Source organism: Brachyhypopomus gauderio, chromosome 14 (assembly GCF_052324685.1).
Source record: "Brachyhypopomus gauderio isolate BG-103 chromosome 14, BGAUD_0.2, whole genome shotgun sequence".
NCBI classification, from domain to species: domain Eukaryota; kingdom Metazoa; phylum Chordata; class Actinopteri; order Gymnotiformes; family Hypopomidae; genus Brachyhypopomus; species Brachyhypopomus gauderio.
The window spans coordinates 10,252,506-10,275,575 of NC_135224.1; the positions used below are offsets into that span (position 1 = coordinate 10,252,506).

The following is a 23,070-nucleotide window of genomic DNA, read 5'->3' on the forward strand; positions in this document are numbered from 1 at the left end:
TTTTGGTCCCCCCCCCCCCCCCCAGTTTTTACGGTTAACATCAAATATTTAAATAGCGACGAATCCATGTCCCCCCACTTTTGAAATCAAAATTACGTCCATGTAAAGCAGAATGAAACAACCTGAATTGTGAAGAATGCATGCTGAGTTTGTTGAAGATTAGTTTTTGCATTATTGGAAAAAGACATAAAAATGATCTTCATTTTATATCACCCATTATTGATGTGCGTCCACCGAACTTCATCTGCTGACTGATGTACTTTACAAGACTTTCCATTTTTGAGGTCACGCAAGAAGTGCCCGAGCACGAACGGTTTTGAAACGGTTCATTTCCACGATGTAGCGCCAACTTTGCCCAAAATAGATCAGACTGCAGCAGTAGTAAGAACAGAACCTCTGACAGACCTGTTGGTAATTTATTGTTATGACATTTTAGGCATATGGCTGTACAATGGTGACAAAAATATTTTAATATTTAAGATATTGTTAAGACACGTAGTTTAATAAAAGCACTTTTGTAAGTCGCTTTAAATTCTGAAAATGTATACTTATTTGGGACCTTTGTGACAGTAATTCCCTTGATTTTAAAGCTCGTCTTTCTGCATATTCTGTCAAATTCTAAGTGATCTTAACCAATGACACAACCAATAAACAATTTATGTGTCTTGATGTAAGGAATCCACCCAAAGACTTCTGGTGAAAGGCAGTATCGCGCACCATTGTCCAGAAATGTGTAAGTCAGCAAAGTGTGAAGTTTCCATTATGAACTCATGTGACGTACAAATCAGCACATTTTGTAACCGTCCTAACCATATACTTAAAAATTCTACTGGTTGCTGTTTTGCAGTTTAATCGTTAATCTAAGAAAGTGATTATCTGTTTACCATCCTGAACAAGATGCTTTTTCAGTGTTGCGGGTTTTATTTTGCTTATCGTGTGACAGGCAACGGGAAGCTGCTATTTCTCAAGTAGTCCACACCATTCTCTCTGTCTACACACACACACACACACACACACACACACACACACACACACACACACACACACGCACGCACGCACGCATATATATAAGCATTTAGATCGGCCTTACTTTTTTTTAGCATATATATATATATATATATATATATATATATATATATATATATGACATGATGACATATCCTCGTTGCAAAATGCTAAAAAGAAAAGTAAGGCCGATCTAAATGCTTTTAGATTGCAATTATAGCCTTGGCACCTTGTCTATTATTCTGCTGACTGTGGGTCATTACGGCCGGACAGCTGAATAAAAAGAGGTTTTAGCGCGCTTCACTGGAGTGTGGCCGTTCCAGAGACAAAAGCGAGTACAAAAGGATGGGGAAACTGGGGAGGGGATGTGTGATCGTAGTGAACAGAGAAAGGGATAAATATAAAGACAATTTCGCTCGGTGTTCAAACACTTTTTTAAAGTGTTTATTTTTCTTAATGCACAGGCGTCCTACAGCCATCTTATACCGTGTTGCACTCTCTAAAAAAGTTTGCTTAGTTTTTTGGGATGTCGGGTATGTACACACGCACACACACACACACACACACTTATTAAAATAAGCAAAGAGTATTTTATAGGCATAATATAAAGCTCTTCGGGAGTCACTTGCAAAAGTAATCTGAGTGATCTATCAAAACGTTTTAGCCGTTTATCAGACTTCAGAGCTCTGCGCTCTCGTGCGTCACTTGGCAACTCGAGCAGAAGCGTGGAACCGGCGGGACTGTGGGAAAGTGTGTTTCTAAAAGCACCCATACATTTTCATGTTAATTGTGATGGGTGGTGGTTGAAGGGGAGGTTTCAATGGGCACATGTTTAAAACGAGGTCACATGCTGCTATTTTGCAGCCTACCTGCAAGCCAACACTACCATAAACCACATCATTTGAACGAGGCGAGAGAGTAACCTCACTGCGTCACTGTACTTTTTCGAAAGTTTTAGCTTTACTTCAGAAATACCCCTGTGTTTGGCACCCAACATGACTGCCTCCAATCTCAGCAATGGATCAGAGAAGAATTTCAACTCCAAAGAGGAAAGAAAGGTAGATTTATCTTATACGATGATTTGTAATAGCAGCTGGACCGAAAGCGTTGCAGTATCACCGTTCAATATTTATTTTACTTCAGAGCAAGTAAATAATTATCGTTGTTATGGTATTGTTTGTAGCATCACGTGATCTGCATGCCGCAGCTAACCTTGCACTCACAGCGCGCTCTTACAGTAATCTCCAGACTCATCATATTTTTTTAGCTTCGAAAACCACTGATAGAGAAGAGACGTAGAGAACGTATCAATTCAAGCCTAGAACAGCTCAAGGGTATCATGGTGGACGCCTACAATTTGGATGTGAGTAACCGCTAACACGCCATCTATCTTGCTTTCACACACACAACCCACCTCTTGGTGGCTTCCATGATGCACAGTAAAACGCTTTCATTTTGCCTTATTAAGCAATCCAAGCTGGAAAAGGCAGATGTCCTGGAAATAACTGTGCAACACATGGAGGGTCTTCAGAGGACTCATGGGCCAGGTGAGATTTTTGATGAGATTTGTGGTATCATTTTAAATTTTATATTTGAACTTTACACAAACAGAAGAAGAAAAGCATGTAGTATAGAAATGGGCAATATCAGTTGCATTTACAAAATTTTATGCTCTATGTATTCCGTTCTTGTTGTAATTGCTTGTTAAATTATGCACAAATTATAATGCATAATTCAGAGTCTTGATTTCCATCATCTCTCTGCATTGTTTTGTAGCGGGTAGCCAGGGACCCAGCATGGCCTTTGAATCCCGCCACCGTTACAGTAGTGGTTATATCCAGTGCATGCATGAGGTGCATAACCTGCTCCTTAACTGTGCTGGCATGGACAAATCCCTGGGGGCCCGACTTCTAAACCATCTCCTAAAGGCTCTGCCCCAGATCAGTGGAGAGAATGGTGCCACAGGAAATGCTGGCAACACTGCCCCCAAGAACAGTCTCACCACCTCCCCTTCCCAGTCCCCCCTCCCTCCTGCCTCCTTTCAGCCCCGCTCTGTCCAGCTCCACACCCCTCCTTCTCCTGCCACCCCTCCCTCACCCAGCAGCCCTCACTGCTCTCCCAGAATTCTCTTGCCCAGAGAGGGGGGCGGCATCAGGTACCAGGAACAGCCCTCCCCACCTAGGTCACGCTCCCCCCAACCTCCAGTGCACGCGGGGGCCCTTCCCCCCTTCTTCCCGGGGGGTAACCCCTCCATGTGGAGGCCATGGTGATTGAGGGTAACCCTCCCCCAGTTTTTCCTTGCCCCCCTGCCTCCACTGTTCCCTAATAGTGTCCATTACATCCTCCTCTCCTGGGATGTTTGAGTGCTGGGACGTTTCACTCTGAGAGCAGAGAGGTCATGGAATAATAGTAGGTCTCAGAACCCCTGGGGGTTTTGTGGCATCATTTCAAGCACTATTTTGTATGGCTGATTTATAATGGTGTGTGTTTAATTGGAGATTGGAAAACAAAGAAAGACTGTTGCCAAGGTTACTTCTTCAGAATGGGGGCATGTGTGGGAGAAATCTTACTTCTATCTTGTATGTACTGAGCTGTTACTTTGGTGTGATTGCAAGAAGTCTCTTTGCATGTTTGTATGGTACTTTCTTTCTTTAATGTTTTGTTTTTGTTATTTCATAAATTGGGGTGGGTTTATGTGCAAAGGATTTCTATTACAAAATAATGGATGTGTTGACCTCATGCGAAATGTCTGACTGACGGTGCTTAGAGTGGCAGAAAGTGGAGGAGAGGATTGAAGAAAATACTTTTAATTCTTGTATATTACAAGAAGAGCATGAAACTGGTACCTCATATTGAAGCGACTGAACTGAGTTCCTTATTTCTTTGAGCTATGTCATTTTCTTTAGCATCGTTTTAAATTGATTGTGAGCAGGTAATGATGATGCTCTTTTTTTATAAGAATGACAAGATCCTTTGTGGGCTTGTGGCAGTGAGGTGAAAAAAATAATCAATTTTGCAAAATTATCACTGTAGCCCCTTTGATATGCTTGTCGTCCAGCCCTACATATAAGTCCTAATAATGTCAAAGTTTATTCTTTCTTTGTCTTTGACACTCCTTTTACTATGTAAATACAAGTAGCCACAGGCAGGCCGATCCTGACTCCAGTACCAGAGCTGAGATCAGTAAATAGGTGCTTCCACCTACTGGTTGATTGTATAATTTCTCAAACTGTAGCAAATGTGTTAGAAAATATGAATGTGAAGCTCACTCTGGGTGTTCTATGCTGCAAAAGTACACAAAGACCGCAGAATGTTAAATGACTCAGATAAATATAGGATTAAAAGCACATGTTGGAATTTGGAATCATTGGTTCAAAGATGTTTCTGTTTCACTGACTGAACTCTTATGAAGTATGATTATTGAATATGATGAGAATTTTAATCTGAGGAAACAGTAAAAACCTGTTTCTTCAGATTAAAGTCAAATCCAAGTAGATTAAAAGACAATAAAACTAGAATTGATAGCATGTTATTTGTATTGGTTTACATTTACGCATGTTTCTCAAATAATCTTTACTAACAGAGGGTGAAAATATTGAGCTTTTGTTAATAAAACAAGTGCTTACCATTTGTGTGGTTATGTCATATATTGAAACGTATTGCTATTAAGGTGCAATACAGGAATAAGAACTTTGAAATTTGGAGCTATAAACCACTATCAGGAAATGTTGCAGGTTATTTGATGTTGTGTAAGACACAGAACAATTGAATATATATATATATATATATATATATATATATATATATATATATATATATATATATATATATATATATATATATATATATATATATTAGTATTTCTATATAATCTGCTCTTGGGTTTGCTGATTTGTTCTATATCTTCATGTATTCATGTAGTATGTCTGGTTTACTTTTGGGTGAGAAATGTTGGGCTCTGTGTGTTGTAATAGCACAATATTATGACATAACATTTCTTTTTCCATTTTCTACCATTGCATAAAGCATTAATTCAAAGTTTTAATGAAACTAAAATACGGAAATTTAAATAATAAGATAATAATAGATTACTTAATTTAGTATAACATTTATTGTTCTGCACAGCTGAGAAGTTTCTGTTCACTGGATTATTTATTATTTATTATTTATTTATTTTAATATAAGGAGGTGTGTGTCCACACCCAGGAAAGAGGATCTCACTATCTTCAGGATAATGAAAGAATAGATCGTTCACAGCTGTTTTACTTTTTCTATTAAAAGTAAAGATTTTGGTGGTTGCATTCCAAAACAAGCAAACAAACTCCCTAAATTGACTTGCACATACACACTCAAACAATACATATACATACACGCATGCACACTCATACACAGACATATACATATACATACGCCTACACTACATATACACACACCCACACACACTCATACACCATGTATACATACATCGGCGCAGATGGAAATTCTGAAGTGAGGGGGACCAAGCTGTACAATATATACGTTTATGCTTGTAGATGCTAGATTTCGGATGGGGTCAATATAAATCTGGAGGGGACATGTCCCCCCCCCCCCCCCCCCCCCCCGTCCCCAGTTGCATCTGCGCCCCTGTATACATATACTCATACACACTCATACACTTTGTATACATTTACACACACATACACTACGTATACATATACTCATACACACCCATATACTATGTATACATATACTCATACACATTTATATAGTACATATACATATATTCATGCACACTCATACAGTATAGTACATACACTCACCGGCCACTTTATTGAGTACACCTTGCTAGTACTGGGTTGGACCACATTTTGTCTTCAGAACTGCATTAAGCTTAATGGCATAGATTCAACAAGGTACTGGAAACATTCCCCAGAGAGTCTGGTCCATATTGATATGATAGCATCATGCAGTTGCTAATTTGTCGGCTTCATATCCATGAAACGAATCTCCCATTCCACCACATCCCACGGTGCTCTATTGGATTGAGATCTGTTGACTGTGGAGGCCAATCGAGTACAGTGAACTCACGCGCTTTATGCACGGACGTAGTTTGGGGGGGGGACGGGGGGACATGTCCCCCCCACTTTTTCAAAAGCCGGGTTTGGTCCCCCCCAGCTTTTACAGTTGAAACCAAATATTTAAATAGCGACGAAGTCATGTCCCCCCCACTTTTTAACGGTTAAAAAACAAATATCTAAATAGCGACGAATCTAGCACTAGGACCATGCAGAAAACGACCGCTCCGAGCTCCGCTCCGGTAACACCCCCCCCCCTCTCAACAATTTTCGTTCGTTCGCCACCCCCCCTCAACGATTTTTGTTCGCCACCCCGTTTGTGTCCCCCCCACTTATGAAATCAAAATTACGTCCATGGCTTTATGACATGGCACGTTATCCTGCTGGAAGTAGCCGGCAGAAGGTGGAGACACTGTGATCATACACATGGTCAACAATACTCAGGTAGGCTGTGGCGTTCACACAATGCTCAATTGGTACAAAGTGTGCCAGGAAAATATCCCCCACACCACTGCACAACCAGCCTGAACTGTTGATAGAAGGCAGGATGGATCCATGCATTCATTCTGACCCTACTATCTGAATGTCGCAGCAGAAATTGAGACTCATCAGACCAGGCAAAATTTTTCCAATCTTCTATTCTCCAGTTTTGGTGAGCCTGTGTGAATTGTAGCCTCAGTTTTCTGACAGGAGTGGCACTCGGTGTGGTCTTCTGCTGCTGTAGCCCATCTGCCTCAAGGTTCGACATGTTCAGAGATGCTCTTCTGCATGCCTCGGTTGTAACGACTGGTTATTTGAGTTACTGTTGCTGTTCTATCAGCTCAAACCAGTCTGGCCATTCTCCTCTGACCTCTGGCATCAACAAGGCATTTGTGCCCACAGAACTGCCATTCACTGGATATTTTCTGTAAACCCTAGAGATGGTTGTTTGTGAAAATCCTAGTACATCAGCTGTTTCTGAAATACTCAGACCAGCCTGTCTGACAGCAACAACCATGCAACGTTCAAAGTCACTTAAATCACCTTTCTGATCACCCATTCTGATGCTCGGTTTGAAATGCAGCAGATCGTCTTGGCCATGTCTAAATGCCTAAATGCACGGAGTTTCTGCCATATGATAGGCTGATTCGACATTTGTTATTGAGCAGTTGGACAGGTGTACCTAATAAAGTGACCGGTGAGTGTATACTTATACACACCCATACAGTACATATACATCATACACTACCATACCATACCATACCATACACTGTATACATATACATATACACACCCATGCACTATTCCAATATTCCGTGTGCTGGACTGAACCCCCTGGTGGGCCAGTTCTGGTTTGACACCCGTTCTAGAACCTAAAGCCCTAAAATCCATTAGCTCACTTTTTGAGTGCATAGGTGTTACGACCCTGCGTGGTCGTTTGTGGGTTATGTGTGCTGTTTTGCAGGTTTGGCTCTGCCCCTTGGTCATCTGTCAAATCGGTCCACCTGGGTCATACGAATTAGCTGCACATGCACGTTGTGTCGGATTGGCTACTGGCATGTATAAAGACACCAGAGCCCTGGATGATGGAGGCCCCCATGCTAGACCTGATGCTAGACCTGATTTATGCTGGGAGTTTATTTATTGTGTTGGCTGACCCCCATATAATTACACAACTATATTTATATCTATCTAGTTAGAGTGTATTAGATGTTTGTTTTATTTGTGTTTTGTTGTAGGTAGGTAGTTAGGTAAGTTTTGTGTATTTTCTTTTTGTATATGTGTGTGTGTAGGGAAGGTAGTTTGTGTTGACAGGAAGGTTTGTTGTTTTGTTCTTTTGGAGCTGCCGATCTCCAACGCCACAACCCCAGTTGCTGTATGTGTGCAATAAATTTCATTCTTTTATTCATTCCACTATTCTGTTTTCTTTTGCTGTTATTTATCATGTTGTCACTCAGTACCTAGACAGTGGGGGAACGTAACAATAGGTGACATACAGATATGGATGTCTGACAATTTTCTGCAATTAAATAAACAGAAGATAGAGGTTCTTGTTCTTGTTAGTGATTCACAAAGGAATGATGTTCAGACTTATTTAAATCAAATGAATCTAAAGGCCAATGTGTCACTTTTGATAATGAGCTCAGCTTTTAATCACACATCATGAATACATGCAAGACAGCTTATTTTCACCTTCGAAACATCGCTAAGGGCCAAGATATGCTCTCCTTGTCCATGCATTTATCACATCAAGGCTAGATTATTGTAACACAGTTTTATCTGCTCTCCCAAAGAGCTCCATTTCCCACCTACAGCTAGTTCAGAAAACTGCTGCATGGCTCCTGACCCGCAGGAGAAAGAGGCATCATATTACACCTGCACTCCACTCACTGCATGGTTTTTAAGGTTCTGGTGATGGTTTTTAAATGTCTCCATGACCTTGCTCCTCTTTACATCAGTGAAATTATGGTTAGATATGCTCCAGTTAGATCTCTCAGGTATTTAAACAGTAATCTTCTGGTGATTCCTAAAAGCCTATTAAAGATTGGCGAGGGTGTTTTTAGCCACTATGGCCCAAAGCTCTGGAACTCTTCCTGAGGAGCTCAGTGACATTTCATCGCAGTACAGCTTCAAGAAGAGTCTCAAAACCTTCCTGTTTAGATCTGCATTTAGTTAAGAAACTCTAATGGTTAATTTCATTCTTTTATTATATTATTTTACTTAGTCACATTTTATGTCTGTTCTAATTATTTTAATAGTTTTGCCATCTTATTTACTTTATAGCATTTGTGACGGGCCAGGAGCACAAAATAAAAAGGACACAATCACGCCAGTCTCAGGGAAAAAGGAAGATTTAATGGAGAACGTGCACCAACTGAAAACCAGCGGTCAACTGGTACAAAGACAACACATATACAGACGGACAAACAGCCCTCAGGTGCTGGGGATTATTGTAGACCCCACCCACCCGAGGGACGAACACAACAACAACAACAGGACAACATAAGCTACCGCCGCTGTGGACGGAGGTGGCCAGCAGGGGGCCCCCGTATCATGACGCGTCATTTTACTACCTTAGTTTGTTTCCTTTTTAACTTTTAATGTTTTTTTTTTTTATCTGTGCTTCATTTAAATGTTTTGGTTTATTTATTCTGTAAAGCACTTTGAGTTGCATGTATGTATGAAAGGTGCTATACAAATAAAGATTATTATTATATACATATACTCACTCACACACACACACACACACACACACACACAAATATATATATATATATATATATATATATATATATATATATATATATATATATATATATATATATATATATATAGTATTCATATGCACTCCCAAAATCTCAAAATCCTCAGCAACTTCTACAGCTGCATCGTCAGCTGTGACGTTCAGCAGCTGTGATTGACCATAAATGCCTGAAGAGAGTGGTGAAGACTGCTGAGATCACCAGAACTCCACTGCCCTCTCTGCAGAACACCCACTACCATCAGACTCTTGAAACTATTGCAGAAATAATATGTTTTACATATGACCACATGCCACTATGACCTCATTGTATCACGTTCACTTTACTGCAGCCGAAACTTACAAGTGCGGTTGAGACACGAGATCTCGTCACACCCCTAGTAAATAACATCCTTTGCATTTGTAAATATTGCTGTAAATTTCACTGAAGATTTAGTAGTGCTTATTAAGGGACATTATGTTTATTTATGCTATTATTCTAGTATTTCTGATTGATCTTTTTATCTCACATTCTTGGCAAGGATCAAAGAAAGAATTCCATTGTACTTGGAAACCTGTTTCCTACTGTGCAAATGACAAACTCTTTGAACACTGAACTTTAAATATACTCACTACATATACATACACTCACACACACTCACTAAAAAATCTAAACAATCTAATAACTGAGAGGCGGTATGCACTGTTAACCCTAATAAGTTCAATCTACTTAAAAAAACAGAGGTAACTCGTTGCCTCAAAAAAATTAAGTAATGGCTTCTGTCAAAACTAATATAATTGAGTTGTATGGATACAATACATACTTATATGATATAAGTAGAGTGAACTAATCAAAAGTTTAAATTACTCAATTTACTTAATTTAAAATTACCCAACTCAAAGTTGCTTTTACTTAATTTAACTCTACACAATTACAAATAACTTAAAATATTAAGTAAGAACTACTTAATATCAAGTTTTTAATACTTTTACTTATGAGTTTTTATTATTAATACTTAATTATTATAATTATTGTAAATGAACTTCACTGGCAACACTGGTTTCATATATATTGTAGCGTATCGGCGGGAGTGAAAGTACCAGGTAGGGGTGGGTGGATCGATATTTATATCGATAGTATCAATACAAAGGTGAGGATCGGTATCGGATCGATACCACGGCGAAAATATTGATTCTTTTGCTGCAGTTTAGAGGTCTGCGTGGGACTGCTTTTTTAATCCCGCTCCCGCCCGCTCCCGCTTGTTTTAATCCCGCTCCTGCCAAAAAATCGCTTGTTTTAATTCCGCTCCCACCCGCACCTGCTTGTTTTAGTCCCGCTCCCGCCCACACCGGCCAAAAAAATCGCTTGTTTTAATCCCGCACCCGCCCGCCACATACACATTTCTGTCGCCCCCGCCCGCAATCCTAATATGAATTGAATTAATTAGATTTAGTACTTGAAATTTTCTTATGTATTTATTAAAACAGCAATATAGCGATGGATCGCGCTGTCTCATTTCTTACCACAGTCCTAACACATGCCGTCAGATGATGTACACCAACACTTTCTGATATCAATCACAACAAGCCGATTTCCCTCTCCATTAATTACAATGGAATATGATTACATATCGTATTACACATAACATGAATACGATGAGCCTAACATTGCTAGAATAAACAGAAGTGATTGTACGGGACAGACACTTATGACCAAAACACATAATAAAACCACATAATAACATAATCCATCACATTAAAACGAAGAACACGCAAGTGCTCATGGGAGGTAGCGTACTCCATGCTCCACCCCCACAGCTGTAATTTCACCATAACAATCCATGTCGTCTTTTATTACTATAATATGCCATCCTAGGTCACATTTATGCATGCATACACATTTTGAGAGATAAATCAGTAACAGCATATTTATACAGACAATTTACCTCGCGCTCTTTTTGTTCAAGCTCTTCTTGGTGGGACGTTTCAGCTAAAGTTAAATGTTGACCAATCAGAGCAAATATCATGTATCATGTGACAAATACATTTTAAAACTTGTTATTTTGTGTAGCTACAACTCAAAAACACAATTAATTTTAACATTTACGGCTAAGAAAGTGAAAGCAACTTTGATTTCCAAGTACTGGTAATATAATGTAAGATTTTAAGTAAAGATTACTAATGATTACTGAATTGTTTTAGTAAAGATAACATTAGGGTTTACAGTGTGAATACTGACGTCTAATGCATACCACCTGAGGGAGGCGTTGGCTAAACTAAACAAGACAAGTGACACATAAACACAAAATACACAAGCCATTGAATGCTGGTAACTGATGGCAGGGATCGGCTACTCAAAACATCCAGGTCCTCTAAAGTAAAAAAACACTCCAGTGTCCAAAGGTCTGAGCTTACTACAAAGAATTCTTCATTTTAACTTTTATACATTTGCCATGTACATACTACTAAATATGTAGTATTTTAATCACTAGTCATTACAGAAACTGCACATGGGAAATCAGTGGCAATATGTGCTATAAATAAGCATGTTTTTAGGACCCCACTAAATAACAGTGCCATCTTTACTGGATAAAGTCTGGGTCTTGGGGGTTACAGTTAAAAACATTTGAAATACAACAGCAACAGTACATGAACATGGTAATAATTCATTAATAATTTTGATAATGTAAGATTGAGGTTCTTGTTCTTGGTAGTGATTCACAATGATGTCCAGACTTATTTTAATCAAATGAATCTGAAGGCCAAACAATGTGTCCAGAACTTGGGCGTCACTTTTGTCAGTCTCACAAATAAGCAACATTGTAAAGATAAACATACAGATGTGTATAAGAAGTAATCAATTTGAATAGAAAATTTCAAAAATAATGTTGTAGAAAACCCCATGAAACCTCATGTCAAATTATATTTTACTAGCTGTTGAACCTGGTCGTCTATGGATAATATGTTAACATTGGTGACTTCTTAACAACAAATCATTCATATTTGGGAAAAGTTTGCTTACAGTTCTGTCTGCAGAAATTGGCTTCTCCATGTGCCATATGCTCTTGGATTAACTACCCTTATTTAGCTAACACTCTGTTAACAGTTTATGTGTACAACCTTTATAATGACAGGGTTTCTGACAATTTAATGCATACATGTAAGCTCACATTTTCTCATTTTGCAACGACAATATGCAACTGACAGTAAATCTCCTCTAATACACCTCTGTTCACACTAGCGTTATGCCAACACCCCTTACCCCGAAGTTGACAGCACTGGTTCTTCATATTTGTGACACCGTATGATGACACAGAAGGGAGGACCTACCACAAATGAGCTGTGGTATTTCAAGTTCAAATTAACAAGGAACTAAACACGCAACTGAATGGCTTTCTTTCTGTCATTTCAAACCAAATGGTGGCTGATCAACAATTACTGCAATGTATAATTAATGTGATGATGCATTTATCGGTTTCATGACACTACCTCACTTTAGAGACATTTACCCTGGCCGGTTACTAAAGAAAGCCGGCTGTATCTCTAAGTACCCCACTCACCCTGGACATAATCTGTTCTCCCATCTGCCCTCCCAAAAGAGATACAGATCAATCAGGCCAAAAACTAACAGTAAAAATTTGTTTCTTTCCACAGGCTCAGGCTGTCAATTGCATAAGTCCTTCTTCCCCTTTCTCCCTTTCTGGAGTTTGAGACGTTTCACTTGTATTTGACAGATGATGGCCAACACTAGATGTCTTTTAAGCATGACAGTAAAGATCTATTCAACTTTGTCACGGTGAGGTGGCCCCCTACCGGCCGCCTCCGTCCACAGCGGCTGTTGTTGTTGTTGTCTGGTGACGTCATGTGCGTCCCTCAGGTGGGCGGAGCCCGTGATCCGTCTCACCTGAGGGTCGTTTGTTTGCCTATATATGTCTTGTCTTTGTACCAGTTGACCGCTGGTCATTATATCCTTAATTTGGAGATATTGCACGGGTTTTAGGTTTGCACACTTTCTATTAAACCATCCTTTTTCCCTGAGACTTGGCATGATCGCTTCCTTTTAGTTGCTCACCCCTGCCCGTCACAGAATGACCAGCCACCCTTCGGAAGCCGCCGAGTCTCTTTTTCTTTCTCCTTCGTTCGTGGTCATGTCTCGTGGTAAGTGTTTGTCTGCGTGGTGTTTTGTTTGAAGAGCTCCGCCGTGCTTTTGTGTTTTGTGTGTGTGTGTGTAGCACGGCGAGGACCAGGGCAGTCTGCCCTGAGACAGCTCTTCGTGTCCGTTGTATGTTGCGAGAGTTCCACCGTGCGCTTGTGTGTGTGTGGCACGGCGAGGACCAGGGTGTCTGCCTGGGTAGACTCTCGTGTGTGTTATGAATGTGTGTACATGTCGACGGACGTGTGGACCAGTGTGCGTGCTCGTTATGTTCTATGTTGAATGTTTTATGTGTGACGCGGTTGCCGCTCGTCACTGTCGCCTCGCTCCCCGTGTGTCGTGTGTTTAATGTGGGGAGCGACTGCGGCTCTGAGCGGCGCGCGTCACTGTGTGTTTGTATAAGCAGAGCGTGCATGTGATGGGTTCCGTCTGTCTGTTTGTACACCGTTTGTTTTTTGTTTGTCTAGTATTTGCGTGTGTGTTTTGTCCTAGCGTGTTGTCAACTGTTACATGTAATTCCACGCATGCTCCTCCCCTTAAATGTGTGTTTGGGGGGGGGACCGGCTGTGGTCCCGTGCCACTGGGTATGGCATGGAGGGCGTCTGAGGCGCGTTTGTTTTATGTTGATGTGTGTTTGGGTGTGTGTGTGTGTGTGTTTCTGTGCAGGTGCTTCCCCTTGGCTGTGTTGTGGTGTTCCTGGACCTTGTGGGGGTCTCCACCTGGCAGGAGCCCCCTTGTGTTGTGGGGTGACCGGAGCCTGGTCAGGAAGAGCCCCTCCCTAGAGGGATGGGGCCCCCGGATGTTTGGGGACCATGGGGCTCCGGTCTGAGAAGCTCCTGCTAGAGATGGAGATCCTCCCTCCTGCCCGGGGTGACCAGGAGGCCCTTGGGGCTGCTCCCTAGCCCGCGTCGGGGGTGCTCTGGGCCTCGGTCTCTGGTGCTCCTGGGTTGGGTGGAGGAGTCCACCGTGCGATGAGGGGCCCCGGGAGGGGTTGGCTCCCCAGGAGGCTGGGGTGACCCCTAGCCAAGGGCCGGGGTCAGCTCTGGGAGGAGGTAGGTCCAGGAGGAGAAGTAGCCACGCCTCGGAGAGGTAACCTGCACCCACACACACACTAAGGACGACGAATGAGTCGTAGCTCCTCGTCCGCACACCCTTGGGGCTCTCTGGCTAAACGCCGGTTAGGGCGTGAGGGCCCTGTGACCGACTAGGGCGTGGTTTTGTGTTAACGGCCCGGTCGGTCCGCTCATTGCACTGACAAAATGGTCGTGTGGTTCGTTCAACTGATCTCCCGAAGCCCAGACCGACTTAGATGCTCTCAAAGCGCTTTTTGTCTCTGCACCCGTTCTCAGTATACCTGACCCCGAGCTCCCATTTGTGGTGGAGGTCGATGCCTCTGACAAGGGAGTCGGGGCAGTGTTGTCACAGAGGACAGGAACTATGTCCAAACTCCATCCCTGTGCCTTCTTTTCCCACCAACGCCCACCGAGCAGAACTATGATACAGGGGATAAGGAGCTTCTGGCCATAAAGATGGCCTTAGAGGAATGAAGGCACTGTTTGGAGGGGGCCAAACATCCTTTTCTGGTTTGGACTGACCACAAAAACCTGGCCTACCTCCAAGAAGCTAGACGGCTAAACCCCAGACAGCCCAGGTGGTCCCTGTTCTATGGCCGGTTTGACTTCACCCCCTCCTACTGGCCAGGGTCAAAAATTTCACACCGGACGCCCTATCTCGCCAATGGGAGCCGCAGGTGGATCAGGTGGCCCCTAGCACCGTACTACCTGCCGCAAAAATTATAACCCCCATCCAGTGGGATGTGGAAACGGCTGTCCAACGGGCTCTGGCTGCTGAGCCAGATCCAGGAGGGGGGCCGGCTGGGCAGCTGTACGTGCCCTCCAGTCAACGCAAAGGAGTTATGCAGTGGGGCCACTCTTCTGCCTTTGCTGCTCACCCAGGTGCATGGGGAACCCCCGAACTCATCCACAGACGCTTCTGGTGGCCCGGTATGGACCGAGCTATAGGGGACTACGTGGCTGCTTGCACAGTATGCTCCAGCAACAAGTTCTCTCAGCCCTTGGGTCTTTTGCACTCGCTCCCGGTACCGTCCCGTCCCTGGACCCACGTGTCCATGGACTTTGTGACCGGATTACCCGCTTCCCAGGGTAACACCGCCATCCTCGTGATCGTGGACCGGTTCTCCAAGGTAGCTAAGTTTGTGGCATTGTCCAAACTGCCTTCGGCCCAAGAGACGGCCCACCTGTTTTTGGAGCACATGGTGAGTGCTCATGGCTTCCCTGTCGATATAGACAGGGGGCCTCAGTTCGCTAGTCGGTTCTGGGCGGCTTTCCTCTGGCTCCTGGCGGCCAAAGCCAGCCTCACGTCCAGGTTTCACCCGCAGTCCAATGGTCAGACAGTAAGGGTCAATCAGGACCTGGAACAAACCCTTCGCTGCTTGGCTTCCGCTAACCCTGCCTCCTGGGCGGACCGTCTTGTTTGGGCAGAATATGCCCACAACACCCTGTGGCACTCGTCACTTAAGATGTCCCCGTTCCAGTGCCTCAACGGGTACCCCCAGCCTATGTTTGCTGAACAGGAGGAGCAGGCAGCAATACCTGGTGCCCGGGCTCTTGTCAAGCGCTGCCGTTTGGCCTGGAAAAGTGCCCGTATGGCCCTGTTGTTGGCCTCGACCGCCCAACGTCGCTATGCTGACAAATAAAGGCTCTCTGCTCTCTCGTTTCGCCCTGGTCAGCGGGTCTGGTTGTCTACCAGGGACCTACATGTCCGTGGCGGTACAAGGAAACTGGCCCCACGTTATTTGGGCCTGTTTAAGGTCATGTGGCGGCTTAACCCGGTGGCTTACCGTCTGGCGCTTCCTCCCTCTCTTTGTGTCCACCTGGTCTTCTACGTGTCGCTGCTTCGGCCTGTCCTGTGTAGTCTGCCCCAGGCCCCCGCACCGCCTCCTCTGCACATTATCAGTGGGGGTCCGGCTTATACTGCCTAGAGATTTGGGCTCTGTCAGGGCTGACCCTAGGGTCGCTCCTCCTGTCGTCACAGGAGGGGACTCGAGAGCCAGTGCTCGCTCCCGAGCCAACACTCGTTTGTGGACCAGTATTCACGCGCAGACCAGCACTAGTTCGCGAACGCGTTCTCAAACACACAATCAGCAATGATGACCTGCAGCTGTTCTCCTTCCTATTTTAGAAGGATGGCTGCAGAGTTTCATTGCTGAGTTGTTTGTTGCCGTCTCAACTCTTTCAGCCAGCCTCTCCTTGCGTTCCATGTTTCCTTGTTATACTAACCTTATTCGCTGTTTTCTCTGTCATTTTCCGAGTTCGCTCATCTCTTAAACAATTCTGGCCATTCTCATTTTCCAGCCCTGTTATTTCTCTATCCAGTTTCGTTTGTTATTTTGGGAAGGATTTTTTGTTTGCTCCCCATTGTGGTTTGATAGCCAGCTACTTCCCCTGGCGTCTTCAATTTGTTTCTTTTGTTTTGATTTTCTCGCGTTTAGTATTCCGCAATCTTTTAGTTTCTCTTTCTGTTTTGAGTTTCCTTCGTACTTCCCTTTCACAGAGGATTTTTCTTTTGGAGCTTTTCCTGCATTCCTTTTGGTGGAGGTTTCAGTTCACTGTTTTATTTTGTGATTGGCATTTGGGTTTTCCCGGTTCAACATTACACGCGTAACAGACTGTACTGAAATTACATGAATAATGCCAGCTGCCAGGGCGAGGAGACGAGTAGCCACAAACACATATGGTTATTGCTGCCAATGAAAGTAAAACCTGTAAAGGGTTTGCCAGCTCTTTTCTTGCCACACATAATGAAAGGCTTTTGTACCTGATTATATTGTAGGGTTAGGCATGGTTAGGCAGTGGCAGCTGTACACCCTGTACTTGCTAAATACCAAGGCACATAATTAACAAAGCAGAGCTAATAATAAAGAAGAAGATAGTTAAAAACAAAATCGCACGTTTAAAGAACTGAAGTGAAAAAAAAACCTGTTAGGCTAATACCGCACCTGAAGGATCCTCTAACAAAACAAAACATACATGATTCACAGGTGGTGGAGGGGCTAATCATGACAGTGTGCCATAATAAGGTGCTCAATAAAATTTGGTAAAATTTGGCAGCTCCACATTGTTGCGGCAACATGGCCAGTAGAATCGTTGCTGCAGTTGACGCAGCATCTTGGTAACGCTGAAGTGTCCTACGCTGACAGTTCCATGCACTGTAGCCAGCACTCTCTCTCTCAAGCTCCGCGGCACTACTAGTTGCCAGGTCTGTTTCCCTGGGATCGGCTGCTCCCACACTCTGTATAGCAGGCCATCATGAACTTTCAGGCTATCCCAGTTGGCCCTGAGTGCCTTTGCAGTGGGCCTGTGTGGCATCGTGTCAGTCCAGGTAGGTGTACTACCTGCTGTTAGGCATCCATGACATTTCTCTGTCTTGATCCAGCTCCTTCCGGAGCTCATCAGGTTCAACTGGACCTGCATCAGTCAGGGTAGGCGCGACATTTGCTGCAGCACAGCGCTCCTCCAACCGAACACAGTACCTGCATTTTTCTGCTTCACAGGGCATCAGCGGGAAAGGGCATCAGCATTCCCATGCAGTCTCCCAGGGCGTTACTGGATGTTAAATTGATACTCCTGCAGTATGGTGATCCACCTTGCTATCTGACCTTGTGGTTCTTTGAACTGCATGAGCCATGTAAGAGATGCGTGATCGGTACGGAGTTGGAATGGGACTCCATACAGGTAGGAGTATTTCCATTCGGGCTTGCTAAGGCATTGACTGTAGAATGCAATCGGCCTCTCTTCTCCATAGTACACTTGTGAGAGCACTCCTCCGATACCAGAATCGCTCATGTCTGTGTCTACAATGAATTCCGTGTCCGTTTGGGGGAACGCCAGTGTGGGCGTGTCGCTGAGCTTCTCCCGGAGGACCGTGAATGCACTCTTCGTGGGGTCGTCCCACTTGAACTCGACGCGCTTTGCCATCAGTCGGTGTAGTGGTGTGGCTATCTGTGCGAAGCGATGCACGAAATGACGGTAGTAGGAAGCTAGCCCGAGAAAACTCCGCAGCTTGGTGACGTTATGAGGTCAGGGCCAGTCTGACGATGTGACCCAGGAAATTCGCTCGGCGCCTGAACAGCTCGCACTTCCCCGGGTGTAACCTCAGGTTCACCTCTCTGATCGCTTTGAACACCATTTGCACATTGTTCAACTCATCCTCGAACGTGGCTGCGTGTACCAATACATCGTCCAGGTAAACAATGCAGTGGTCTCTCAGGGCATTGAGCGTGAGACACACGCATTTGACCGTTTTCACACTCTCTCACGCCACACTTCCGATATGTCACGCCGAAAAAAAAAATCTAGTTTATTTACCTCTGATCCACTTCTATGATTCAATGAGTTACTAGTTCGCTCTGGCGCCAACAACTGGCGCCAACAACACAAATTTGTGTCCATTTTACGTTCGCCACCCCACACAGGCCTCTCTATAGGTTTCACATACACACTAACTCTAGCCATTCCTACCCATTAACCAGTGACTAATATACAGATTTTTAGCTTCTTTTTTTCCCACACACTCACACACAGGACTACCTCTATGCTTCATATACACACTTCTCTAGCTCCAACACACTAGCTGATATTTAGCTTCATATTTCCATCCACACTCTCAACACATGCTCTCTATATATGCTGTAATGACATAAGGGGGAACAGAGATATGTAATTCAAAACGACATGAAGTTAAACGCTACAACAGGAGCATAAGAACTATGGACAACATTAGCAACAGAGGAATATTTAAACAACGAATCAGGGAATCAAAAATACATAAGCAAAGGCATAACATGAACAGAACGTTAGCGACAAGGAGCTAAAAGGAGAGCGAAGGCGAGACAAGGTGGGGAAGTTGAAACTACATACAAACAAGAGGAACTAAAAAAAACACAGAGGTGGAATAAGGCTAGGCGGGATAACAACAAGAAGAACGGCAAACTGACGAACAAGGACCGACAATGAAGGACAGGGTAGGGAAAACTAAATACACTAAAAACAGGGAAGAGAAACAAGAAGCATGTGTAAACACTAAGGACAGGGGCGTGACAGACAGAGGGAACTATGGCAACGGGGAAACAAAACGGGACAAGGGAGGAGGGTGGAGTTGGGTGTGACAACATGTCAGAGTAGGGATGATAGTGAAACCCGTATCGATATATCATGAACAGGCAAAGATAAGATTTTTTGTGTGTTATTTTTTATAGTATAGTAAGCCATCACTCTTTTGTTTGTTTGGGATTCACATGTGACAGATTTTGTCAGCTAAATGAAAAAGGTTCAAGAGTGGTGTTTACATGTGAGGCATTAACCAGAGCTCTCCTGCTGCTATGTTCACAACTTCTGACAAATTCAGCCAAAGGAATATTTATTTGTCTAGGCCCCTGGGTCAGTGTGTCAGTGCTTTTAAGCTAATCTCAGCATGTGATTTAGTTGTATGGTCTGAATCATTTTGCCAATATCTTCCACACTGTTGGGCCTAGAAACAAAATTCTACTTCTGTTGCATTCCTTGGCTCTAGCCAACCAAAAAAGCATCAAGAAGCCCTTACTGCATACATGAATAAACACACACACACACACACACACACACACACACACACACACACACACACACACACACACACACACACACACACACACACACACACACACACAAAGCTAATCACAGCATGTGATTAACTTCTATGACTATAATCATTTTGCCAATAAAGTTTGTTTTGATCTTTTGGGCCTTTTGCAATCATTTTTTGCAAATTCATTTATCTGTCAATTTTTTGGACTGAAGTAGCTTTATATCACTTGTAGGTCTAAAAGACATTGACAAAACTAAATATAACTAGTATTTAGTCATTACTGCACATGGTAAATTAGTTGCAATATGTGTTATAAATAAGCATTTTTAGGACCCCACTGAATAACAGTGCCATCTTTGTTGGATAAAGACTGGGTCTTGGGGGTTACAGTTAAAAACATTAGAAATACAACAGCAACAGAACATGAACATGCTAATACTGCGGTGATAATGTTAGACAACCATGGTCCTTATCACTCTGACAAATAAGCAAAATTGTCAAGATATACATACAGGTGTGTATAAGAAGTAATCAATTTGAATAGAAAAATTTAAAAATAATATATGTTTTTAAATTTTTCTATTTCTATAAACCTCCTGTCAAATTATATTTTACCAGCTGTTGAACCTGGTCGTCTATGGAAAATATGTTAACATAGGTGAATTCTTAACAACAGATCATTCATATGTGGGAAAAGTTTGCTTACAGTTCTGTCTGCAGAAATTGGCTTCTCCATGTGCCATTTGCTCTTGGATTAACTATCCTTATTTTGCTAACACTCTTTTATGTGGACAACCTTTATAATGACAGGGTTTCTGACAATTTAATGCATACATGTAAGCTCACATTTTCTCATTTTGCAACTATAGTATGCAACTGTGCATTTATTGCCTTCATGACACTACCTCACCTTAGAGACATTTACCCTGGCCGGTTACTAAAGAAAGCCGGCTGTATCTCTAAGGACCCCACTCACCCTGGACATAATCTGTTCTCCCATCTGCCCTCCCAAAAGAGATACAGATCAATCAGGCCCAAAACTAACATAAAAATTTGTTTCTTTCCACAGGCTCAGGCTATCAATTGCATAAGTCCTTCTTTCCCTTTCTCCCTTTCTGGAGTTTGAGACATTTCACTTGTATTTGGCAGAACACATCTGCACATTTTATATCTTGATGGCCAACACTAGAGGTATTTTAAGCATGACAGTAAAGTAAACAGTAAAGATCAATTCAGTGTCTTCTAAAAAGTGAGAAAGCCTGGTAGTTTAAACCTTAGACTTCATTGTTTCTAATTTAAACATTTTAATACAATACCAATATATTATACTGAATACTAATGAACAATAAAACAATTAAATGTTAATTAAGATTACACATTTATGTTTATATTAAAAGTTTGATACTGCAGAACCAAGATTGATTTTTAATGTACAATTCTGAGTCCTGGATCCTATCACTGGTGCCAACTGGTATTCATTTTACTGTACTGAAATAACATAAATAATGCCAGCTGCCAGGGCGAGGAATAAGGCAGGATGCGGAGACGAGTAGCCACAAACACATATGTGTCACGTTGAGGACCCCGGCCCTTCCCTTTTGGGTGTGTGTTTACGTTGTCCACGTGCATTGTCTGCGTCAGTGGAACTTCGTGGTTGTGTCTTGTAATAATCCGTTTCACCTGTGGCCCATCTCGTTTTGGTGTTCTCCGCGCGCTTCATGCGCTTTATGTGTAGAAAAATAAAAGTGACGAAAGTCAAATGAGGATTCCGTGTCTCATCCTTCGTGACAACCCGAACGTCACAGAACGACGAGCTAACCAGAGACACCCAAGACCATGCCAGGCTACAAGACCCGGCCAAAGTAAGGCAAGAAGCCCAGCAAGAGGCATCACCGTGCCTCTTCCTCCCCCCCGCACCGCGGCTCCACGCCGACTCTGGCTCAGATGAAGCGAGACCCGGAGTGCGCCTATCTGCTGTGCGCGGCTCGGGAAACCGCTATTCCCGAGTTGGCGGAGGAATACCGCCGGACAGCGATGCGGGTGTGGCAGGAGAGGCACCCCTCTTCTTCCCAGGAGCTCTCGCCCCTGCGGGTGGGTGTCCACGAGCTCGAGGAAGAGCCTCCCTATCCTGAGGAGGGAGGTGAGGAAGAGGACTCCTCCCCGCGCCACAAAGCCACACCGACGGTCGAGGAGTTGGAGAAGGACCCGGTGTGTGCTTACCAGCTGGCGACAGCCCGGGAGTGCGAGAGCCGCGACCCCGAGCTGGCTGAGACCCTCCGCGAGGGCGCGGTGCGTATATGGCAGGAGCTACACCCTTCTCCTTCCCGCGCCCTCTCGCCTCTGAGGGTGGGCTCTTGCGTTATCAGTGCCACCGAGTCCACCCCAGAGAGCAAGTTCGGGAAGGAGGACTCTGAGGAGGGGGAAGAGGAGGAGGAAGCCTACCCTCCTTCACTATGCGACGCCTCCACCGTAGACTACGGTGGGGAGGAGGAGGAAGAGTACCCTCTGTCGGTGTGCGACGCCTCCACCGTAGACTACGGTGGGGAGGAGGAGGAAGAGTACCCTCCGTCGGTGTGTGAAGCCTCCACCGTGGACTATGGTGAGGAAGAGGAGGAGGACTATGGTGAGGAGGAAGAGGAGGAGAAAGATGATTACCTCCCTCCGCCCGTGTGCTCCTCTTCCTCCATAGAAAACGGTGGGGAGGAGGAGGAGGAAAACAGGGATTACCCTCCGTCCGAGTGCTCCTATACCTCGGAGGAAGAAGAGAGCCCTCCCCCCTCGGAGTTGTCTGTGGAGACTGTGAAAAGGAGGTGGACTCCATCTTCCGATCGCTCTGGCGAAAGCAGAATGGACTACTCCCGGGGTGGCAGCCCGGAGCAGTCCATGGAATGGAGCCGGAGAGAAGATGAGGAGGAGATGGAGACCGAAGGGGATCACTCACACGGCCCGCGCGGGGCGTCAACCAGCAGCGCTGCACCAGGCACGTCCGCCAG

The 23,070-nt window shown here is 43.9% G+C and overlaps 1 protein-coding gene across 4 annotated transcripts; it reads left to right on the plus strand.

Annotated features, from left to right (window-relative positions):
• The first annotated feature begins 24 nt into the window (after window positions 1–24).
• On the plus strand, window positions 25–4,741 carry her8a (hairy-related 8a). 4 transcript variants are annotated; one of them, XM_076972759.1, is made up of 5 exons: window positions 25–733; window positions 1,958–2,063; window positions 2,273–2,368; window positions 2,474–2,552; window positions 2,782–4,741. In XM_076972759.1, the coding sequence occupies exons 2-5, from the start codon at window positions 2,001–2,003 to the stop codon at window positions 3,273–3,275; spliced, it is 732 nt and encodes a 243-aa protein (XP_076828874.1). In that variant the 5' UTR covers window positions 25–733; window positions 1,958–2,000; the 3' UTR covers window positions 3,276–4,741. The 4 variants fall into 4 exon arrangements, with proteins under 4 accessions (XP_076828874.1, XP_076828872.1, XP_076828875.1 ...); XM_076972757.1 differs by lacking the exon at window positions 25–733 and adding an exon at window positions 1,197–1,538; XM_076972760.1 differs by lacking the exon at window positions 25–733 and having other exon boundaries at window positions 1,197–2,063; window positions 2,189–2,368.
• Window positions 4,742–23,070: the final 18,329 nt, after the last annotated feature.